Source organism: Hoplias malabaricus, chromosome 4, assembly GCF_029633855.1.
Source record: "Hoplias malabaricus isolate fHopMal1 chromosome 4, fHopMal1.hap1, whole genome shotgun sequence".
Classification (NCBI taxonomy): Eukaryota; Metazoa; Chordata; class Actinopteri; order Characiformes; family Erythrinidae; genus Hoplias; species Hoplias malabaricus.
This window is the reverse complement of record NC_089803.1, coordinates 37,294,289-37,318,196: the sequence shown is the minus strand read 5'-3', so window position 1 is coordinate 37,318,196 and position 23,908 is coordinate 37,294,289. Positions and strand designations below refer to the sequence as shown.

Sequence of the window (23,908 nt, the reverse complement as noted above, 5' to 3'; positions counted from 1 at the left end):
TTCTCTGATGATGTGGTAATAAAGTAGGCTTACCTGTAATCACTGTTTGTGTTTGTCACCTGTGTGATGACTGTTTTAAAAATACATTCTTAATAAAAATTCCATTCTTGTCTGACAGGGGTCCAGCAGGCAGTTTAGTAACAAAGGATAATTTTTTCAAAGAATTAGCCATGAGTTTTTTTTAGTTTATGTCTGAAAATTGTGCAAGACAACAGAGGCATGTATTTGTGTACATATATCAAGCAACTTTAATTTAGATAAAGCACATGAAGTGGCCAGTGAGTGGAAGTACAAATAAGGTTCTGATAAAGGGGATAATGAATGTGTTATTAACACATGACCGTGGTAAATAAGAATAGATACATAACATCTTTCAATTTGTAAAACTCATTTATTAATTTCTGATGATGATACTATTATATATAATCATATATACACTCTGCTACAGTAGTAAATTACTACAGTGCAAGTATTACTTCATCACCAGACAAACATATATCAGGGAGTGGGTGATAATGTATTATTCCAACTGAGTATGGATTGTCTGCATATTAAAGTAGCAATCTGCTAGTTTTCCAGCTGGATGATACGTTTGACCAGAGGCTCCCAACCACCAGGCTGGTCCCTGGCTGTGAGTTGTTTGGTAAAACTTGCCAACAACAGCAGGGGGAAGTAGCAGCAATTACCCTTTACTTTTTATCATTATTATAATCATTCATATATTTTAATAGTGTATATTTTGTAAGACTTAATGATTGCAGGTAAAATACTCAAAGTAATTATATGTGATTATAAATATCAGTCTACTGAATCATATGTTGTACCTTCTGCAACAACAAGAAGACTGAACTCTCAACTTTATCGCCATTTCTGTCCAAATATTTGTATGAGGCTGGGTTTATATGACATTAATTTAATAAATGTGAGTTTCGCTCTTCATGAAGCACTCATGGAGTTTCACTGCTCTCATGAAAAATAAATATGTGCATGCTCAGGTTTGCAGTATTCACGCTCAAGTTTATAGTGTGTTCTCATGAACAGATTTCCAGCAGAGTTAATATTAGTCTCTGCTTCCACTGCTCATAACCTGAGGCTGTTGAATATGTCCGTGTTGAAACAGGCTATAAATAAACAGGCTGTAAATGAGAAGAGCAGCAGTAAAAATTTCATTGGTCAAACAGGACAAAGACTTAAGGAACTGATATCCACTTGAACCCAGAAATCTCAGCCAGGTATAGGTGTCGGTCTGTGGTGGTAAAAACGTTGTGAACCCCTGAACTAGACTCTCAAACTGTGTCAACCCAATACACCAGCCTCTTACAAACAGCCATCTGTGTTTAAGAGGGAAGGACAGAGATGCAGTTTAGATATGTTAAGAATTACACAGGATATCAACGGAATATAGATGTATTCACCTAAATGGCCTCAACAAGATCATAGATGTAATGAGTGATTACAGAAAATAATAAAGGGCCAGCAGTAATTACAGAAATGTTGGTGTAAATAAACCAGAACAGTAGGCTGAACACTGGGGAGGCATATATGCAGTGTTCTCAGCCAAGAACCTGGTTCTGATCCTGCATTAGCTATGTTTTTTTAAAAAGAAGCAGATAGGCTTGTGCTCAGATTTGTGCAGTATAAACTATTGTCATTCTCCACCCTGAACTATTCTATTGTGTTTTTCTTATGACTTTCACATATTGAATTTCTAGATATTCTAGTTAATCTTGATGTTGATAATTAAGCCAGACAGCACCTAGCATGTTACACACTCCACCTGATGGTCAGCTCCTCAGGCCCAAACCTGCAGAGACAAAAGACATTCAAAAATAGATTATGTGGAATTGTTTTACAAAACAAAACAGATTACCTGTGTGCATTGGGTATTAAAATTATTGACTTGAATAGCTATCATTCCCAACAATAAACTGCTGACTAATACATTCACTTAACTTCACTTAAGTATTTCTAAAATTAACATGAACCAGATATTATAACATCATAACATGAAGGAAACATATTATAATATCTGGTTCAGGTATATAATATATATATATATATATATATATATATATATATATATATATATATATATATATACCTGAACCAGATATTATAACATGTTTCCTTCATGTTATGATGTTATAATATCTGGTTCATGTTCATAATTTTAGAAATATATATATATATATATAATGCAGCAGAAGCATTATCTGTAACCGCTTATCCATGTTCAGGGTCACGGTGGGTCTGGAGCCTACCCGGAATCATTGGACGCAAGGCGGGGACACACCCTGGAGGGGGCACCAGTCCTTCACAGGGCAACACACACACTCACATCTACGGACAATTTATGAGTCGCCAATCAACCTACCAACGTGTGTTTTTAGACTGTGGGAGGAAACTGGAGCACCCAGATCAAACCCACGTGGACATGGGGAGAACACATTAAACTCCTCACAGTCACCTGGAGTGGGACTCGAACCCACAACCTCCAGGTCCCTGTGATTGTGACACTACCTGCTGCGCCACCGTGCCACTCAAAACATGATCTTATTAATTAATATTAATTTTCACACCCTCTGATTCTTGGTGATGTAATAAAAACAAGAAGTACTTTTAAAATAACCAAAAGTTCTTACCTTGAGAGCTTATCCTACAATAACAGGGTCATGAACTTACACAATGTTTACAATGTTCATTTGAGTTTCAGGCAGATTTTAAATGATGTTTGGAGATTAGATATGATCAGCTAATTCAAGCCTAACTTCAAATATCCAGTGTTTTTCAAATGTTTTGTCATGTGAATATAAATCTGAATTCAAAGCAAGGTCAGACAATGAGTACAGATATCCTCCTCATTCTCTCACCCGTAAAGTGTGGTCCCAGGACCCTGAGCAGAACGCTGTCCCATCAGGAGAAACACGCAGTGTACTGACTCGATTCTCATGGCCAAATAAAATGGACACACGAGTTCCTTTTAAAACATCCCACACATTGATGGTGTAGTCATTGTACCCAGCAAACAGCAGTCGACCTACAAGACATGATATAGATCAACACCATGCAAAGAGGTTTTTTTTTTTATTTGACGAGTAACTGTCTAACTAAACTCTTTCTAATTATTATTGTTATTAATACTAATGCACATTTCAGCATACAGATTTCCAAAATCTCCAAACAAGAATACTAGAGTATTACTAAATCTAAAGTAACACCTCTTTTTACCTAATAAATCAATTAATAAATATGTAAAGCACATACAACAAGCAAACAACATAAGCTGACAATGAAGGCACTTACCACTGAGAGAGAAGTCTACACTGGAAGCTCCAAATATGATGCTCTCTTTGGAATAGATAGCCACCTCTCTGTCTGCCCTCAGGTCGAAAAGACGACACTGAAAAGAACCCAGACTGGTAAAGCTAGAGTAAGGCAGTAACTTCTTAGGGCTGTAATTTTAAGCTTAAAATGAAGGGAAAGGAAAATAATGGGGACACTTACAGTAGCATCGTCTGAGCCAGATGCAAACGCATCCCCACTAGGATAATACCTACATCAGAAAAAAATCAGAACAAGCCGTTTCTTAAAAGGCACATATTTATTGTTCACTCCTGTGAATATTTTCTGCTGCATTAAAAATATGAAGCACTAAATGCACTTTTAAATCTTTTTTTAAATTATTTTCAGAAAATTATATGGACGATATGAATTTTTTAAAAATCATTAAATTATTCATATAATCATTCATCAATTACTCATTCATTTATTAAATTAATTATGAAATAATCTTATGAAATAAGATGGGAATGATAAAAACAATTATCCTAATAAAAAATCACACAGTAAGAAACAAATCATTTTCCATTCCACACAGCTAATTCACCCGTATAAAATCAACACCATTAGTGTAAAAATGTAAACTTGTCAACGCTCTCAGTGTTAATTTAACAATAATAGTGTTGATTTAGTACTGGTGAATTTACTGTGCAGTCATATTTGCTGATTCTGGCCTGTTACAGATAGCTGACATTAAATCTGTGCCATCTCTAGATGTAGCACATAGAGAAAAGGTAGACAACAACAAAGAATTCCATTCATTAAATGGCTTTTAGATCACACAGAGAGGGAGGGACTCACCGTACGCTGTTAATATCCGATTCATGTGTTTCGAATGACTGAATACACTGCCCCGAGCGCATGTCCCATACGTTCGCCTTCTTGTCACAGCCCTGAAGAAGCAGAGAAAAATACAGGTCATTGCACAAGCATAACAACCCATATGGTGTGAATGAATCAGTGTGTGAGAGTGGAGGTATCTTCTAACCCCAGACACGAAGGTGTGGCCGGTCTCAGAGGGGGCAAGGTCCAAGCAGAGTACATCAGCTGCATGACCATGAAAACTTTGTAACAGCTGCCCACTCTCCACATCCCACAGAGCACAGGTTCCATCACCACTCGATGTCAGAATCTGGAAATAAAAATTAAATCACAGACTGCGTCAAGATTCATAGCTTGTGATATCAGTTACAAAACTGTCTGAAATAGGGCTGGGCAATTAATTAAAAATTAATTGAAATCGACATTCAGAACTTCTAATTGACATCATCGTGTCTGATTATATCGATTATTTTTATTCTGTTGTGTACCCACTGTGTGTTCATGTACTGTCTCTTTAAAACCACGCTACCAATCTGTAGTCATGCTTTTGCCCCTATCTGCCACATGGAAGCAACCTAAACGCAGAGGCCAACTGAGCATCTTGAGCAGCTCATACCAAGGAAGAACACAGTGTCTGTGGTGTTGGCATGCTGAATTTTGACTTTAATTAAGATGACACTGTACAAGAAGAAGTCAAATGTGAACGCTGAGAAAAACAGTTTCAGCGACCAAAGCACAATCACACACCAAATACAAACAGTGCCCAAAAAACAAGAAAGGAACGAGCTCCTAGCAACATTAGAAAAAATATCCCAGCTTTAACACTGAAGTAGATTTACAGTACAAGCCTCATCACTATGAGGGTGAAAAATACAAAAACAAAATAATAGTTCATTCATCGCAATCGTGGTAAAATATACAATTAATCATGATATTGATTTGTGCTCATATCGCCCAGCACTAGTCTGAAGCTGTGTGCACTGCTGGGTCTCTGGCTTTTCGGTGGTTGTTACTATTAGTCAAATAGGGAACAAACAGTTGTCTGCTTTGCACACGGTGCCAATGAATAAAACTTTCAGAGCACAATATCCTCTCTGATATCTACCACTTTGATTCATATGTTTCTCTTTTCTTAACAATAGTCTTCCCCTAAATTGTATACAAAAAACAAAGTCTGTGGTCAATTTGTTTTTATGAGTCAAATAGCCCTTTCCTGTAAACGGAGGTGGTTCTAGACCATCCCTCTAATAAAAAGCTGTACTAGTGCAGCACTGCATGATAAACCTCAGTTATGCATTAGGACTGTTTTTCAGTAACTTGTTCTGAAATTTATTACTGAATGACTACTATACATATCTGTGTCTGCCCAAATATGCCACGTTAAATGGGAAATGTTACACTTTTCCACAAGTTCAACACAATTTGGTGTCTTAATGAAACTTCTGTGATCTTTCGGTCAAAATACCAGAAATCAAACAGCACATATCTTACCCTGTCTAAACAGACACATTCAGAGTGGCTGGTTTTAGCACCTTCCTTTAAATGAAAATGAGCCACTGTTTACTACAAACACCAGAGAGCCCAGCAGTGAGAGGCCAAAAAAGAAACACTGGTATTTATTCATTTTTGCTTTGTTCTCTTTCTTCTCTCTTGTCGTTTTTTCATTGATTAATCAGTAAATGTACTTCTCTGTTCCTATTCTGTTTATTTTTCTCTGTTTAACCTTCTATATGTGCTTTCACATAAATGTGGGTCCAATTATGTGACTGGAGAAACCCAGACGAGCAAACAAAGTGCCTGCACTCAATGTTAAATGCAGTATAATTTTAAAGAATTAATATGCTGTTTTAATATGTTGCATATGATCTAAAGAGCAGATGTTTGCAGGTGACCTCTGTGTGAAGAGCTGACATATTTTTAAACATATGTCCAAACCTGCATGTCAGAGTTGGTGAAACTGCAGGCGGATAGGTAATTGGTGTGCATGGCCACCGACTTCTTCTTAGCTGCCAAGTTCTCGTTCTTGTCCAGGGATAACGGGTACACTGAACACTTGTTGTCAAGACCACTGGGAGACACAATCAGGAGTACATCATTTTGACAGATGTTAAAGACCAACTATTCAACTCCAAATGTATTAGAGGCTTCAAAACTAACAATATACTCAGTAACTACTCTCTATCTATCTATCTATCTATCTATCTATCTATTTTGATGTAGATTATGCTGTAATGAGACCAAAGAATTTATACTGTAGTTGAAGGGTTAACTCCACATTTGTATCAATAATCAAAACTTAATTGGAAAAAAGCAACTTTAAGTTTTTCTCCAGAGAATTTGTGACAAATGTGTATTTCTTCATAAGAGAACTCCTTCATAAGAAGGTCCCAGCTCCTCACCCACAGGCAATTGCACATCCAGATGGGGCATATGCACAGGCCATCACCCATGTACATGGCATAGTTACAGCATGCTCCTACAAAAGGGAGAGAAGAAAGTACTTAAAAAATCTGCAGATTTAAAAAACCTCTTCGTGTTTGACTTCACATGCCTCTGCTTACTTTTAATGCCCCTGAACATAATTACCTTGTTTGTTGTGAAAGCATCCCATACAATCACTTTTCCATCCTGGAGCAGAAAAAGAGGACACAATGAGTATAACACACATCTTTGGAGTTGAATGTGGACCAAAGTGGTTCACTATGAGTCTGTCTCAAAACTTAGACAGCTCCTACATAGACAGCAGTTTATGTCATAATATCCACACTTATTTCAGAAAAAAAGTGGGGTTTATCAGAGACTACCTCCAGAATTTGGGAGTGGAGAGGATGGAATGGCCTGCCAGCTCCTGACCTCAACCACATTAACACACTTATGGGATCAGCTTGGGTGTGCAGTTCATGCCACAGTGACCAACACAACCACGTTGGCTGACTTGTAACAAAGGCTGGTTGAGGAATGGAATGCCATCCCAAAGCAGTGTGTAACCAGGCTGTTGACCAGCATGAGGAGGTGCTGCCAGGCTTTTGTAGCTGTATATGGTTCTTACACATGCTACTGAGGCTCCTGTAATTGTTAAATTTCCTATATGTCTTTTTCTTAAAGCTTCAATCATCCAGTCCACCAAACGTGTCAATGGCAGAATAAGATGTTTGGCATTGGCTGAGAGGATATGCCAAATTTTTTCATGGGCACAAACCACATACTCAACTCTACTGCTCATCTCACAAATGCATGTTCCTTACAATGCCTAAAAGCATTGTTACAACAAATAAAATATTCTACCAAACACAAATTTCCTTACTTTTTGTGCTATGTTTATTTTATATAATTTGAGGGCGCGTCTGACACATCCTCTAGACTTTAATTCATTCATTCATTGTCTGTAACCACTTATCCAGTTCAGCGTCGTGGTGGGTCCAGAGCCTACCTGGAATCATTGGGCACAAGGCAGGAATACATCCTAGAGAGGGCACCAGTCCTTCACAGGGCAACACACATTCACTCACACACTCACACCTATGGACACTTTGTGCATCGCCAATCCACCTACCAACGTGTGTTTTTGGACTGTGGGAGGAAACCGGAGCACCCGGAAGAAACCCACGCAGACACGGGGAGAACACACCAAACTCCTCACAGACAGTCACCCAGAGCAGGACTTCAACCCACAACTTCCAGGTCCCTGGAGCTGTGTGACTGCGACACTACCTGCTGCACCACCTTGAGAGACTTAGAATTGATATTATTACTGTCTTACCAGAGCATATCTATAACAACTCTTATGAGCCTGGATGTGGGTTAGAACACTGACTACTTAGAAATCTCACAAGAAAGTGAGATACACTCTGTATGTCCAAATGTGTGTAGACACTCATTATAATTGCAATGATAAGCTTCGTTTGGTGGGATATAAAACCCCCAGTGTTGGGTCATGGAGCATGGGAACTGTCTATTCTGGAGTGATAGACCATCATCATCCAATACCTTTGGGTTGGGCTGCATTTCAAAACTTATCATCCAACATAATTAGCTTACCTGCTAATATTTTCATGATGGATTGCCAGATCCTCAAAGAAATGCCTCAGTGACTTTTCTAAAGGTTTCTTTAAATGTAAAAGCCACAGGGGAAAAACTAATAATCAATTTAATTGATGTCCACAAATTTTTGGCAATGTCCACAAACTTTTGTCAGTGCTGTCCTTTTGTGTTTTCCCCTTCAGAACCATGGATAGGGGTTAGCATGATGCTTAAGGCTCTTTCCTCTGTGGTAAAAAGTTAATAGAAATAAAAAAGAAAAATCAGTGCTAAAACAGTTCACCTGTGAAGAGCTCACGATTCTCCTCTTGTCTTTACACCAGTCCATACAAAGCACCTTATTGCCGTGGCCCTTCAGGGTTCTCCTGGTCTTCATTACGAACTGACCCAGAGGCTCCACCTTCTCAGCCACTTGGTGCACTGTGTGAACAACCACAGCTTTATTTACTCACCCGTTTATTCAGTACATGTTTATATTAGGTCATTTTAACGGTCAACTCTTAGTATTTCGTACACTGCTACATTTATAGGCCACTGAACATCTACAGGGAAGAGGGGGGGGGTCTCAATAGCGAGCTGCCTTATCGCCTTTGAACGAGAAAACAACGATTTTAAATAATGTTATTGAGTCTGTGTGGATTAAAATGAGCGAAGACCGTCAAAATAGATAAATATAAGATATACATTCATTATTCCAAATGATTTCTATATATTGTCGGTTGGCTGGTACTGAGACACCGTGATGGTGCGGGAGACCCTTAAAGACATAAGTACCGCCGTTTGGCTCCGTACTAGGCTCCATATTAAAGACCTAGAGCTCAGAGAAAACGTCGTAATACATCGCAGTAAAGGCACAATGATGATATACAGCATAAACATGACCTAACCTCATCTTGCTCCGTGGAATGAGCAGCACACACACACACACACACATAGCATAATGATATAGTTTGAGAACACCGCTCATATAAACAAACAGCGTGCTGTGGACCGTCCCTGTAACGGTAACTTTACAGGAGAATGAAAACACGTTCTCTGCTCTGAAGGGAGTAAACGGAAACGGACATTTCCCCAAGCCATGTTGGAATCCCTCTATTGGTCTGTTCTTCATTAATTTTTAACACAGCGCAAATGGCCGCTGGCATGTTCACATAATGTCAAAAATCATAATGAGATGAGAGACGAGGTTTTGACCCGACCGCGGTTTATCTGTAAAGTGGTGTATGTTGGTAGTGTGCCGGGCCCTTATGCGGCTCTTACGCTCCACATCGTGCAGTTTAGCTCTCTCCTCCTCGAGCTTGGTTTTCAGCGCCTCGGACTCGGTTTTCAGCTTCGTGATGGTTTCACTGGGCTGCAGCTCCTGAGCAGCCATCTTCAGCACCCAGCAGAACACACCGCACCTGACCACACTACTGAGAGAGTGTTTTTCCGGCCAGGAAAGGGGGGGGGGAGAGAGAGAGAGAGAGAGAGAGAGAGAGAGAGGGGGGGGGGGGGGTATGCTGGAAAGGCAACAGCTGACGCAGCTGTCGTGACGTCACCAGAAGGCTGCTCTACCCAGGGACCTGAGGGAGTTCAGTTACTGCCCTCTGCTCAACAGAGACCTTTCATGGAATATATTACAAAAACAGTGAATACAAACGGAGCCAAAATTTTTTTTTAAATTATAAGATATCATTATACGATAGACAGCTTTTAAACTGTTATTTAATCTTTCCAAGAAGACAACGGAAGGCACTTGGTCTTAAAGGATGTGCAACTGCCAAGAAGCTGTTATGGAAATAAAAGCTCATTTATGGCCTGGATATTTTTAGGCAGTGTGATATCCTCAGCCCAAAAGTAACACAGAGATGTTTATCAACTCCCAGAAGAACTGCAGTGCAGAAAACACACACACACCCACACACACACAAATCCAATGTTATTGGATTCTGAAGGGCTATGTTCTGATCTATGGCAACACTGGGCAGCAGGTTCACAGAGGCTCCGCACTTTCCCTGATTTTACTTTATATTTGATGGAGAAACCTGGACAAACCTCTCAGACCGAGCATAAAAATGCTGGCACACCACTGACTAGACCACTGCTGGTCCACCAACGGAACACTCTGTTCGGTACAAGATATAACTCATTTATAATCTCCTCAAACAGATTTTAAATTCACAGAGACTTTTATTCTGGAAAACAAACTAAAGCCTGATATAAAAAGATTATGCTGAAAATGTTGACACTGTGCTTTTTTTTTTTTTTTTTTTTAATTTTGGATTAAAATTATTTACTGATCTTATTTATAAAGAATAACAAAAGAACCCAATGAAGGAAAAAATGTAAATTGGACTGTGAATGGAAAATGCTAAAATGTGGCATTTAGTCTAAAATTCTGTTTAATCACCAGTGGTCCGCCCAGAAAACGCTGTGCAAAACACTAATGAACCTCCAACTTTGTCCTCAGTGGGTCACAGTGGTCCGCCGTCTCCTTGCTATTAGGGGTGTAACGATGTATATCTGCACCAGCCATAACTTTATGAAATCCTTGTTTCTACACTGTGTTTTTATTAGCTCCACTGACCACACAGGAGCACTTAGTAGTTCAACAATCACAGGCTATAGTCCATCTATTGCTCTATTGCATCCAACGGTCAGCCCCACCACAGGACTGCGGTTAAGCCAGCCGCCGTTTGAGAAAACCCGGTTAAACTAGCCGCACGTCAGATTTTAGTGCGCGTATACTAGTGACATACCGGTAATACTCAATGCGCGTGAAGACCTGAGCTTATGCCCTTCATTTTAAAGAAAGTAACAGCATTTAACCGGTTTATATATTGGTCATTTCTAGTAAGTAGTCCAAACAATCAACAGATATCAGTTCAGGGTTTATTACACTATGTATCTATGAAATATGAAGTGATTTTACTGTATAGTTTTTGAGTAAATGATATTCAAAATCACAATAATTCTCCATTGTTTTTAATGACGACTCAAGTTTACTGCTTTATAAAATGATCGTTTCTAATAAGTAGTCCACACAAACAACAGATATCAGTTCAGGGTTTACTACACTATGTATCTATGAAGTATGAAGTGATTTTACTGTATAGTTTTTATGTAAATGACATTCAAAATCCCTATAATTGTCCATTGTTTTTAATGTTAACTCAAGTTTGATGTTTTATAAAATTGTAATTTTGAATAAGTAGTCCATACAACCAACAGATATCAGTTCTGTGTTTACTATACTATGTGTCTATGAAATATGAAGTGATTTTACTGTATACTTTTTGAGTAAATGACATTCAAAATAACAATAATTGTCCAATATTTTTTTTTAACCTGAGTCAAGTTCACTGCTTTATAATATGGTTATTTCTAATAAGTAGTCCATACAACCAACAGATATCAGTTCAGGGTGTACCACACTATGTACCTATAAAATATGAAGTGATTTTGCTGTATACTTTTTGAGTAAATTTTTTTGAGGGCAGGTGTGATTTGGGTGGCGGTAGAAACAAATGAGGTCTTGAGGGTAGTAGGCGTACTTCTACAGTAGGTGTATTTCAGTTAAATACGGATTAGCCATGTATTAGATGTTTTAAAATGTTTTGTATGTGTAACATATAATCATAATTTAAAATGTAAATATTCTTTGCAAATTTTTAACGAATATTGAGTAGTTTGAAAATGTCGAGCGAGAAGAGTTTATCACTGAAATCAGGAGTGTATGAATTTTGAATTACACGTTAAACAACGATGTACAAATAAGTTTGAAAGCATTTAATACTTTCCTTACCTCTTAAATGCTTTTATGTCTTGTTTTTCAACATTGTTTTCCGAATAAAAACTGAAAAACTATTATAAAATAAAGAAACTGTGTGAGAGCTATTCCCTGCTTCACTCAGATGTTCGCAACTAAACCATTTTCTGTTCTTTGTTTCACACCTAAATAGTGAACACTGATCCTGGGTCGTCTGTGTGCTCATTCTGGAGAGTATGACTGCTGTGATTTCTGCAAACCGCCAGATGTCACTGTTTTAAGCTTTAAATCTTCTGGCCAATCAGGATAAAGCTTCAAAACAGTCTCCACCTTTTTGAGACTTGAATGATTACTAATTGGAGTCAGCTGTGTTGTCTCGTTTCAGTTCAGCAGATTTCCCAGCAGTCTTGTTGCTTTCTGAAAATAGGATCTTGTTTTGTTGTTGTTTTGGTTGTTGTCTTTAGATGAGGTTGAATTTGTGTTCTTTTGGGTAAATGCGTTTTAGAGATTTCTGTTTTATTCATTGCTTGGTTGATTTACCAGCTTGACACAATGAATGCTGTAAACAAGGGCTGTTTGTAGATTGTGAAGTTCACTAGCTCTTTATGAATTGTTTTTAGTTTCATTGGAGATTTGTAGTTTTCTTTTATGATGAAATGTGTGGTTTTATTCTGTGGAATCTTTTGGGCTATTTTATTCTGTGGAATCTTTTAGAGACTTCCAGGTCTTTGTTGTTTGTAAGGGCTTTTAGGTGTTAACCCAGGTCCATTCAGTAAGGGGCAATAAAAAAACAAGACTTTCCATTCAATCCACTCACATCTGAAAGGGCTTGGTTCCAGTCTGTATGGCCAGTGTGATCCTCTTAAAGTGTTCGAGCCAGGTCTATGAAGCAAGTCAGAATCTTTATTTGCTCTCTTGTGTTTGTCACCTGACATTTGGCCATGGCCTCTCAGGTGGCTATGGAGGCCACTTGTTTTTTGGGGCAGGATAAGGAGCTGGATGGTTGCTTTGAAAGTCTTGGTACAGGTCTTTGGCGCTAATGGGATCTTTCTAAACGGTTGGATTGCGTTCCATGAGGCCTCCCCACTCTCTCTCCAGTTTATAAAGCAACAAACTGATGGACTGCACTCCATCATATAATGTAGATACCACAATTAACATGATAAAATGGCAAATAGGTGGATGATGACAGACAAGACACACAGACCTGTAAACTGACTGACAAAGATAAGCCATTCAGAATGTGTATACATGGTGTCATATGCTGGGATACTTCTTTGTAATTATTAAAAGGTCTTAGAAGATTTACCAAGAAATAAATTATTTCATCAGCTGTGAGAGAAGCCCGGAATAGAAATGGAATGTAGGCAGAGAAATGGTAACAATTTATTGAAAACTTGTATATATATATAATTTATACTACATGATAAATAATATATGTGACTTCAATAATTTATAACACCACATTAAGCATACTTCTGGTATGCTGATCTGGTTCGAGCAAAGATTAATTAAAAATTGTTTGATTTTGACAATGTATAAACACTGATTATATTTTTTGCCTTACAATAAACAAATTTCTGTTTCCATGAGACTAGTGTTTATACATAAAGTGGTTGTAATAATAATAATAATGATAATAAAATTAAACACATGGCACTATTCCATGGCACTAAATTATAAGTTATAGCTTAGTTACTATTCTCAATTATGAATCATAAAAAATAGTTAATAGTAACATACAATATTGCAAAATGAATTTAATATATTATTAATAAGATGTTGATTCTGGTTTTGATTCAAAGTTTGAAGCTGAAGAATTAGTCAGTGGTCTGAAGCTGGGGCAGTGGTCATATTCTGTTGACAAAGTCCAGGTGAAGGCTGCTGGGCACCTGCAGGAGTTCTAGAGCTTGAGTGGAGGGGCAAAAAGGAAAAGTGACCTGAAATCTATACTGTGCGTCCATCATGAGGTGATTGGAACCTTCACGCTCCTGCAACAGCGCCTGTGTTACAGTAAAAACCAGACATCAATACACAGCCAGAATCAGTGATGTCAACTTGCAGTGATAATGTTAATTCCTTCCTTATATAATGACAGAAATCAAATTACCAACTAATGAGCCTCAATAAAACACTTAAGTCTACTACAGGATCCTGTTTACATTTTGCATTATCATACATCTGCAGTGGGCTAAACTCTGAGATCTGTTGACCTCCTGAAAAGCCAGGTTTAAATAACCCCAGGAAGCAGTCAAGCCTTATTCAGAGGTGATCAGAGATGGATGTTGACCACATTTTTACACAAATGTAAATTTTCATAACATTTTAGCCCACTTGTATTAGCCAGTGAGAAACCATGTGTACAGTAGAAACTAAAAAGGAATCTATGTATGTGCAGATGTGGTTTATATGTGGGAAAGTTGTGTATATATATATATACACACACACATACACAAAATCTTTAAATGAAACACAATAACGTGTGTTTAGCATGTTCTCTCGGATGATAACAGTTTTCATGTGTACAGACCAAGGAATATTTACCTGAACTTTGCGTACAAATGATGGGGCAACCCTCTTTTCAAAATCATCGATGGGTGTGTATGAGTTGAGGATTTTCACAATCTTAAAAAAATAAATAAATAAATAAATAAATAAAGAGACCATTTAAAGGAATAGGCAACACACAAAGACAACTGAAGCATTTGGGATTTCAGTTTGTCCACTTCTTAAAGTACAAACAAATCATTCAGTCACAGCTTAGAAAATTTAAACAGACATCCATCTAATGTTTGCTCCTTTTCAGTGCATTCAAACCCTAACTACTAGATTTGAGGCTATGCATCTCCTATGAAGTGTGTGGATGGATACTGTACCTGGACAGATGAGAGCTCAAAGCATCTCTGCTGGATTTCAGCTGCATCCTCATCAGTGCTTTTGTTCACCTGCAGCAGCCAAGCAGCTTGAGAGAGTGGTCCTAATGTCTCCATCACACTGCAGCCCTGTAAATCCTTCTCCCTCAGCCACTCCTCCAGATAACTAATATTACACCTGCAGCAGAGAGACACAGACCCTGATAAGAATACAGGATTGCATTGACATAAAAGACCCTAAATTGAAGTGATGATCGTTTACTTTCCACAAAATAGAACATAGAGCAGTATGCATGGGCAGACGTAAATGCACTGACCTGATCTGCATGCCTTTGCGACAGGAGCAGAGATCTTTGCGGAGGAGGATGCTATTGAGGGATGTAGCTCCTATCAGGTAAAAGAGCTGGCGTATGGCCTGACCCTGCAGCTGCAGCTCCATGCCCTGCTGAGCCATGCTACTGTGGAATGCATTCAACAGCTGCAAAATGGAGGCGACCGTGTAAGCCTGACCCTCACTGCGTCCATCCTCCAGCAAGCTGTTAGAACGCTTACGGAAACCTGTGGGTTTCATACTGGAGATGCCCTGTAGACTCTCATGCTCCAGCATTGCAGGAACTGCAGACACATACAATACCCAACCATCACAGGGCTGCAGTATAATACACTAATAATACAATAAATGTGGTCACAGGATAAATGTAATTTAAGAATGTTTTTAAAACATATTTTAAATTTTAATTTCCACTTTTTACAGACATGGATTATCAAATCAAATTCAATGCATTTAAATGCAAGACATGTATAATGATAAATAACCACCCAAAACACACAGAATCAAATATGCTATTCTATAATGTTTATGTAAATAATCTGTTTTTACACCATACAATTTTCAAAAGGCTGTGAGCTTAAATGTACAAAATGAACCTGTCTCTCTCACTGTGAGAGAGAGAGGGCTAAACTGCAATAGGCCAAATATGCAGTAATATATAAATGTGTCCATGGTTATGGTATAACAACCCTGGCAAATACTAAATGGCTGTTTTTTTAGCTGTGTGTTCATGAACTGTTTGTACTGAAAACTGAAGAACTAGGAACATACTATTCCCATAATATCCTTCAGTAGCATGTTCTATAATGTTATAAGACATAGTACTTCTTGCTATCCAAAAGTAAGTTAATCCAAATCACTGCAAGATAACATACTTAACTGAAAATGCAGAAAGAAACTTACCAATCATAGGAAACAGGGCATCCTCCATGATGTTTATGAACTGGTGATAGATGTGGATGGCAAGATCACTGAGGATCTGTCTGTGCTCTGACAGGTCAAAGTTCTGCAGGCAATTCTTATTCTGTCGAGGTGTGTTGTGCTTCATAAACTCCTGTGGCAACAGAAAGACTGTTTAATCTCTTAACAAAGCTTTCTAAATGTATTCACGTGTGGGTACGGTGTTAACAGTGAGTCAGAAATGGTGGGACTCCACTGAAAAAAAATGGCACTTTGAATGTACAAAATGTTTCCATGTGATAATTTGCATAATGTTAAATCATCTACACCCAGATCTCAAATTTGAGAATGAGTACGTTACTCAAATTATGTGTCTAGATGTTTTTACTTTATGCAACTTCTAACAGAAAAAATAAATTCAAAATGGAAGGCCCACTTCTTCTCCACTGTACTGTTTGAGGCAGTTGAGCAGGTAGTATGTATTCGAGAGCCAGAAGGACAACATCTCAAAGCTTTCTTGATGATTCTGGAAACATAAAGAGAAGCAGTTCAGGTCATTATTTAGAGAGACATTCCAGTAAACAACAACAAAAAAAAACATACTTATGTTCCCCACATTTATCCTTTTATAAGACATCATTACTAAGCAGCTAAAAACTACAGCAGTGGTAGTCATCAAAAAGCATAAATTTCCATGTACGTTTGGTCATTTTCAGAGCTCAAAGTGTGACCTACTCTAATGATTGCTGTGGCTAATATTGATGTCAAAGGGAAAGTCAGTCTGAGATCTTTCTAAGCTACCCCTTTTCATTTACCATATTATTCTGGAACAGTCAGTGCTTACCGTGATAACCTTTTTAATTCCAGTGATGATGGTATGCATTAGGGACTTAAGCTTGTTTCCATCATTGAGGTAATCAGCATGCCTCACACACATAAAGAGGAGATAGGCTGCCAGTCCAGGGATCATATTCACCACCACACCCCTCGGCTTCAGTTCTGCACAACACAACAGTCTCAAGAATGTGGGCATTTGTGTACGTATTTGTGGATTTTCCAAATCATAAATGTATTTTCTGTAATGATTATAATACAATAGGGAACATAACTTGAATCAAAAAATAAAAAAGTAGTTTTTGCATATATGGTGCAATTACATAAATATTACAGTATAATTCACATTTATTTAAATTTGCACGACATGCTATTTGAACACATTAGCAATGATATCAATGTCCCATGCAGAACAAGAAACAAAACTGCATAATTTAAGGCAGTATTTCAATTTTTCATTATCACCGAAGTCACTGGCAATGTGTTTATAACCTTATTAATTTCAGTATAAAATGGAAAGATCTAAAGTTTATTAAATGTACCACAAACAGCAAAAAAAAAGAAAATTTGTTGGTGAAACCAGTCTTTATTTACAAACTTTAAACTGAAAGTGGCATTCTTTTCTATTTTCAGCCCTGCATTCTTAGTTGGTATGTGTTGCAGTGAAAAGAGAGTTTACCCAGTATTAACTTGCGCAGAAGCTTGTCTTCATCCTCTTTCTTAAACTCCAGCATGCCAAGGTATTCTTTAGGAAGGGCTGGAGCAGCTTTCTGGCTGACTGTAGAAAAGATCAAACACAGGACACAGTGAACAGGTGTTCCTTCATCTAAACCCAGACAGTAGGTCACAAGCAGCTAGACACACACATATTACCTTTCAAAGGTGCCTGAAGAGCTTTGATTTGGTCCTGGAGCCTCTTTATTGTTCTGTCTTTCATATCTAACTGCTCCTCAAATTCCTGCAGACAGCAGTGGATGTAACAAATGTTATTTTTTTCCTCTTTTCCCCTAGTTTTACTAGATGACATTAACTAACAATGTATTATAATTGCACATTTTTTATAACGATATGTTCATTAATTTAATTTATTGTAATGGAGCCAACTTTAGATAAGTTCAGTTAATCCATTCATCCCAAAACGACCTCCTAGTATAAAAGGTAGATTGGGCACCCACAATGATGCTTATGAAATGGAGATGATATGGATGATAAGGTGTGATATGGTACATTATAGCAGTGATGACAGACTATTTTTTTAAACTTGTTGGAGACACTTGCTTTTTTCTTTACAGTGGTATGAAAATGTTTGGGCACCCCTGATAATTATCACGATTTTCTTTTATAAATCCATGGTTGTTGAGATCAGCAATTTCAGTTAAATATATCATATAGCAGACGAACACCGTGATATTTGAGAGGTGAAATGCAGTTTATAGAAAGTGTGCGATAATTATTTAAAGAAAATTAGGCAGGTGCATAAATATGGGCACCCTTGTCGTTTTATTGATTTGAAAACCTTTAGCACTAATCATTGGAACACAACATTTGTTTTTTAAGCTCATTGACCCTTGAGTCTCTTGGTTTTCATGTTTACCCCAATTTACAGCTGCGTGTCTGAGTCCCCCTGTCTGTTCTAATTTAGTTTTATGTAGTTAGTGTTTTACACCTGCTCATGTTTGTTTTTGTATTAGGTTCATCTTGGTCCTGTAAAATAAAGTGATTCCTTATGTGGACGTCCACCTCCTTGTCTTCTCCGGCCCAGCCGTAACAGGAACATAGTGAGGAAATGGAAGACCACAGGCACAGTTCTAGTTAAGTCCCGAAGTGGCAGGCAAGAAAAGTCTCAGATAAGCAGAGGTGAAGGATGGTGTGAACAGTCGTAGTCAACCCACAGACCAGCTCCAAAGACCTACAACATCATCTTACTGCAGATGGTGTCACTGTGCATCAATCAGCTATTCAGCACATTTTTCACAAGGAGAAGCTGTATGGGAGAGTAATGCAGAAGAAGCCTTTTCTGTGCACACGCCACAAACAGAGTTGCTTGAGGTATGCTAAAGCACATTTGGACAAGCCAGCTTCATTCTGGAATAAGGTGCTGTGGACTGATGAATCTAAAATTGAGTTATTTGGACATAAGGGGTGTGATGCATGGCGGAAAAAGAACACAGCATTCCAAGACAAACACTTGGAACCACCACCAAATTTTACTGTGGGTAGCAACGCGCTGTGTGGCCAGTGCAGGTACTGGGAATCTTGTTAAAGTTGTTAAAGGTTCGCATTTATTCCAGTCAATATCAGCAGGTTCTTGAGAACAATGTCCAAGAATTAGTGACAAAGTTGAAGTTGCGCCAGGGGCTGGATACTTCATCAAGATAACGACTCTAAACACTGCTCAAAATCTAAGGCATTCATGCAGAGGAACAAGTACAATATTCTTGAATGGCCATCTCAGTCCCCAGACCTGAATACTAATGAAAATCTGTGGTGTGATTTAAAGCAGGCTGTCCATGCTCAGAAACCATCAAACCTAACAGAACTGGAGATGTTTTGTAAAGAAGAATGGTTCAAGATACCTTCAACCAGAATCCAAACTCTCATTGGAAACTATAGGAAGCGTTTAGAGGCTGTTATTGCTGCGAAAGGAGGGTCTACTAAATATTTGTGTAATTTTTCTGTTGGGGTGCCCAAATTTATGCACCTGCCTAATGTCACACAAATATCACTGCTATATGATATATTTAACTGAATCTGCTGATCTGAACAACCACAGATTTATAAAGGAAAATCCTGAAAATTATCAGGGGTCCCCAAATTTTTTCATACCACTATAACTGCATTTTTTGTTGTTACATGATACAGAGGACCTGGGGAAAAATGGTTTATTAGGTGTATTAAAATTACAAAACTTTAGCTGTTTACAATAAACCAATTAAACAAGAACACTCTAAATAGCTCAATATAATGATGGAGAATTAGGAAAAAAGTGAGCATCTGAAAAATATATGAATCCACTTATTCATAGATCAGGCATCAAGCAAAGAATATAGAGACATGTGACTGTAATAAACAAATAATATAGAGACATGAGAATTATTTTAAACAAATGAGTTTTATGGCAAAAAATATTAAAATGGTCAAAGGGATACTTGAGTTTATAACTCAGGCCTGAACTCTATAGAAAAAAAGTGGTGTAGCGTGAGATTGTCTGGTACAGTATGAAATACGACTTTCTTAGAAGACAATGATACTTTTTAATTGGGCTATGATATACTGCGTCCTTGGGGAGATAAGGGTACCATTTTGTGTCCTATGGAATGCAACCTAATAGGAGGGGAGAGATGACCTCACCCCAAAAAGGTGACTATGTAAGCTGTGGTTGTGGCTTGTGTCTTTGTGAGTGACTCCTTGGGAGGCTTCTGAGACTGCTCCCCAATGCTTTAAGAAAATAAAGAGCCTGCTGATCTTCCAAGAAGCCGTCTTCGTCTTTCAAGTATTTTTTAACAAAACTAGAAACTTTTATTTGAACTTTTTCTTTCAAGTATTATAGTTAGACTAGATACAAGATTAACATGTCGTGGTAACAACAATAACGAGAGCTTTCTTCAAATTCAACACAAAATGTCCCTTTTAATGACTACTGCAGTCACTGAATAATTCAATCACCTCAATACAGTCCCTCTTAAGAACACACATTTGCAAATCGGGTGTTGTCTCAAACATACCCTCATGTAACTCAAGGACTGCATTATCCGTATTTATCACTGGCTGACACCAGATTCCTGAGGAGTCAATTGATCAAAATCACTCAGGTGACTGAAAAAGATCTGCAGCAAATTTGTTGGCAGCAGGTATTGAGGTTTCTATTTGCACAATGGATAGCTGAAAGTTTTCATGTCCAAACTCCAAGATGCACGACTCTACTGACGCAAAAGTACAAAGCAATTTAGCTCCAATATTCTCAAAACCAGAGGCCACCAATCTTATCCACAAAGGGCCAATGTGACTGCAGGTTTTCATTCCAACCAAACAGAAGCACACACTGTTTAACTTTTTAGAAAGGAGACTAGCTGATTAAACAAATAGAATCAGGTTTGCTCTGCTTAACTGGAATGAAAACCTGCAGCCACACCGGCCTTTTGTGGATAAGTTTGGTGACCCATGCTCAAAAACATATAAATTAGTCACACAATAGCCCTATTCGGACAGGATTAGTAATTATTACCTGAGTATTTTAATCCTGTCTGAATATACCATTTCAGTCATTTTTCCAGAGTGTGTGCTCTCGTTTCAGACAAGATTGAAGATTAAACCTTTTACCTACTGTAAAACGAGTAGTAAAAATGACCCCAGGTTATAGTAATCCCATCCGAATTGAAATGTTGGGTAATTTTGCGTCTTTTTTTCACAGGTTCTCTTGAGAATGAAGGAACTGAAGAAGGCCTTTAGTGATGAAATATATGGTTAAAGCAAAAATGACACACAGGACATTTTTCATCTTATCCTGTGTATGATTATAATTACCTCTGAGACTGCAGTAGTCTGTTATATTATTTGTATTGAGCTATTAAAATAGTTAATTCATTCATTCATTATCTGTAGCCGCTAATCCAGTTCAGGGTCGCGGTGGGTCCAGAGCCTACCTGGAATCATACACCCTGGAGGGGGCGCCAGTCCTTCACAGGGCAACACAGACACACACACACATTCACTCACACCTACGGACACTTTTGAGTCGCCAATCCACCTACCTATTAAAATAGTTTTATTTTGTTAATTGCAAACAGCTGAAAATTTGTAAACTTCGCTAATAAACCTATTTTACTATGGGGTTGAATCATTTTGATTGTATTTCTATGTGCATTATATTCAGTTTAGTTCAGTTCACTTCACTTCATTCAAGTTAAATTCACACACACATTACTCATGACATGTGATGTACACAGACTGGTTGGGACACGAAACACACACAAACGTACCATGTTCTCAGCAGTAAGGCGGGAAGCCTCCTGCCTGAATTTGTTCTTGGCTTCACTATCTGTCTGCTGGAGTCTCTTCAGCTGCGCCATCTCTTGCATAAGTTCCTCCAACCTCCTCTCCATCTGCTCTTTCTCTCTCTCACTCTCTCTGCTCCTCTCCTCCAGGAGCCTGTGGGTAGAAATCAACACAAAATATAAATGTACACACAACATCAGCTCTAAAATTAAAAAGTGTAGGGTTTTATTGAATAAGTGATATTTACCTTCGTTGGGAGCGTTCCTCCTCAACTTTGTTCTGAAGTTCATTTGAAACTTTCAATATTTTTTCTGTAAAATAAATTTGGGTGAAAACATCACAAGAATCCCAACCACAAGAGGAAGCTATAACAAAGAAATTAAATTGTCAAAAGTTATCCAGTGTTAATTTGTGCTGATGTGCTCACCAGACATCTCAGTGCTTTGATCATTTAAATGAGCCTCTAGCTCTTGTCTGTGTCGCTGTAACTCTGCGACCTGCTGCTTCAGATTTGGAATCACCTAAACTCAAAAAAATTTTAATTATGTATTTTAAAAAGGCACATATTGGAAATCTTTTTCTGAGTGCTGACATCATAACAAAAAGTGAACATGTGTGTGCTATATGTCACACTTCCTTCTCCGTTTCTGTGTTTTGAGTTCTGTTGTCTACCATGTGCTCCTTTAGCACGTGGCTCTGTTTGTCTTGGTTCCTGTCTCCATCTTAGCCCTGCCCTGTCTTTAGTCCCTTGTTATCCTTCCCAGGTGTTTCTTGTCTGTGCTCCTTATATATACCCCTTTGGTTTCAGCGCTCCCTTGTCTGGTGTTGTGCTTTTAGCTCAGAGTTTCTATGTCTTTGTGTTTTGCATTTGTCTACCCCAGTTCACAGTTGTTTTCTGTTCAGTATTTTCTTGTTTGTTGTTTTCTGCCACTTGTGCTTGTTTTCAGACTGTGTTCCCTGTTTATATTTGTTTGTGTTATAGATTTCACTTTCGTTACGGGAGGTGCACTGAATCAGGTATGGGGGAGAATGTAAACCCATAATTCTAGAGTGCTGTGGCCATCCTTCAGTAGACGTGAACAATAACGGTTTATGCACCATCATATTTGATGAACTGATTGCTCAGCAATATCTGCAGGCTTAAAGAAACACTATGTACAGCTTCTAAATGATTGTAATATTTCACAGAGCTGTAATAGGGAGAATAGAGCCTCTGTGGCTGCTACACTGGAGCCTCTGCTTGTTTACTGCACTAAGCAACTTATGAATCACGGCAGAGGACTCTTATGAGAAATGTGTAACACTTTACAGGACAAATCTCATGGGTGGTTACCTAGCTACAGGAAGAATCTATCTCAATATTCCTGGTATGGATATTATGGCAGAGAGAGCAAGGAGGAGAAGGAGAGTCACTGTGCAGTGGGACAGGGATTGTGACTGCTAACTTTAGCAGATTAGCAAACTTCACAACGTTGCACATTGATTTTGTTAATAAGTGCTTTTCTGTCAGTTGCAGTGGTTATAACAGGTAGTGTACCACCAAAGTTACATTTTATTGTTGAAATAATACTGTACAGTGTGTAATATGAGTGATATATGGGTGTTATCATGGAGTCAATATGTGAATGTGATTTACACTCAGTAGCAGGTAGGGGGAGCTCAGGAGACAAAAAAATGTTTACATTGTATTCCTTTAACATTTTCCAACATTCAGAAACCTGAATGAAAAATGGTAAAAATTGTCTTTGTAAAAAAAAAGGTGACTGTGTGATGTCCAACAATACCATGTTCTCAGCTGTTAGGCGGGCCACTTCCTGTCCAATGCTGTAGTTGACATCATTCTTCTCCTGAAAGAGAGCTTGCAGTTGCTGATACTCTCTGGTGAGGTGGTCATTCTTAAAAACCAGTGCCTCCAGCTGACTATCATAACCTTCCTTCTGCTCCTTAAACTGAGTCTCCACCACTCTACATCAGAGAGAAAGAGTGAGAAAGAAAGATAGATAGATAGATAGATAGATAGATAGATAG

At 38.2% G+C, this 23,908-nt stretch overlaps 2 protein-coding genes across 3 annotated transcripts in view; both read right to left on the bottom strand.

Moving 5' to 3' along the window:
* Positions 1-254: 254 nt before the first annotated feature.
* Positions 255-12,113, bottom strand: gnb5a (guanine nucleotide binding protein (G protein), beta 5a). 2 transcript variants are annotated; one of them, XM_066667794.1, is made up of 11 exons: positions 11,984-12,113; positions 8,483-8,619; positions 6,748-6,789; positions 6,561-6,637; positions 6,097-6,229; positions 4,328-4,471; positions 4,141-4,232; positions 3,505-3,553; positions 3,304-3,400; positions 2,871-3,037; positions 255-1,804 (listed from the first exon to the last, which is right to left on the bottom strand). In XM_066667794.1, exons 2-11 carry the CDS (start codon positions 8,573-8,575, stop codon positions 1,793-1,795), a joined length of 906 nt encoding a protein of 301 aa, XP_066523891.1. In that variant the 5' UTR covers positions 8,576-8,619; positions 11,984-12,113; the 3' UTR covers positions 255-1,792. The 2 variants fall into 2 exon arrangements, with proteins under 2 accessions (XP_066523891.1, XP_066523890.1); XM_066667793.1 differs by lacking the exon at positions 11,984-12,113 and adding an exon at positions 9,460-9,593.
* Positions 12,114-13,354: 1,241 nt separating this feature from the next.
* Positions 13,355-23,908, bottom strand: part of myo5c (myosin VC) — a 35,056-nt gene continuing 24,502 nt past the window's right edge. The window contains exons 29-41 of the mRNA XM_066666862.1: positions 23,665-23,845; positions 22,308-22,401; positions 22,128-22,191; positions 21,865-22,033; positions 17,759-17,843; positions 17,565-17,663; positions 16,896-17,050; positions 16,488-16,577; positions 16,055-16,205; positions 15,138-15,435; positions 14,824-14,998; positions 14,492-14,572; positions 13,355-13,950 (exon numbers count right to left, since the gene is read on the bottom strand). Of these exons, the coding sequence (XP_066522959.1) occupies positions 13,798-13,950; positions 14,492-14,572; positions 14,824-14,998; positions 15,138-15,435; positions 16,055-16,205; positions 16,488-16,577; positions 16,896-17,050; positions 17,565-17,663; positions 17,759-17,843; positions 21,865-22,033; positions 22,128-22,191; positions 22,308-22,401; positions 23,665-23,845 (1,795 nt within the window). The 3' untranslated portion in view covers positions 13,355-13,797. The remainder of the gene's footprint in view (positions 13,951-14,491; positions 14,573-14,823; positions 14,999-15,137; positions 15,436-16,054; positions 16,206-16,487; positions 16,578-16,895; positions 17,051-17,564; positions 17,664-17,758; positions 17,844-21,864; positions 22,034-22,127; positions 22,192-22,307; positions 22,402-23,664; positions 23,846-23,908) is intronic.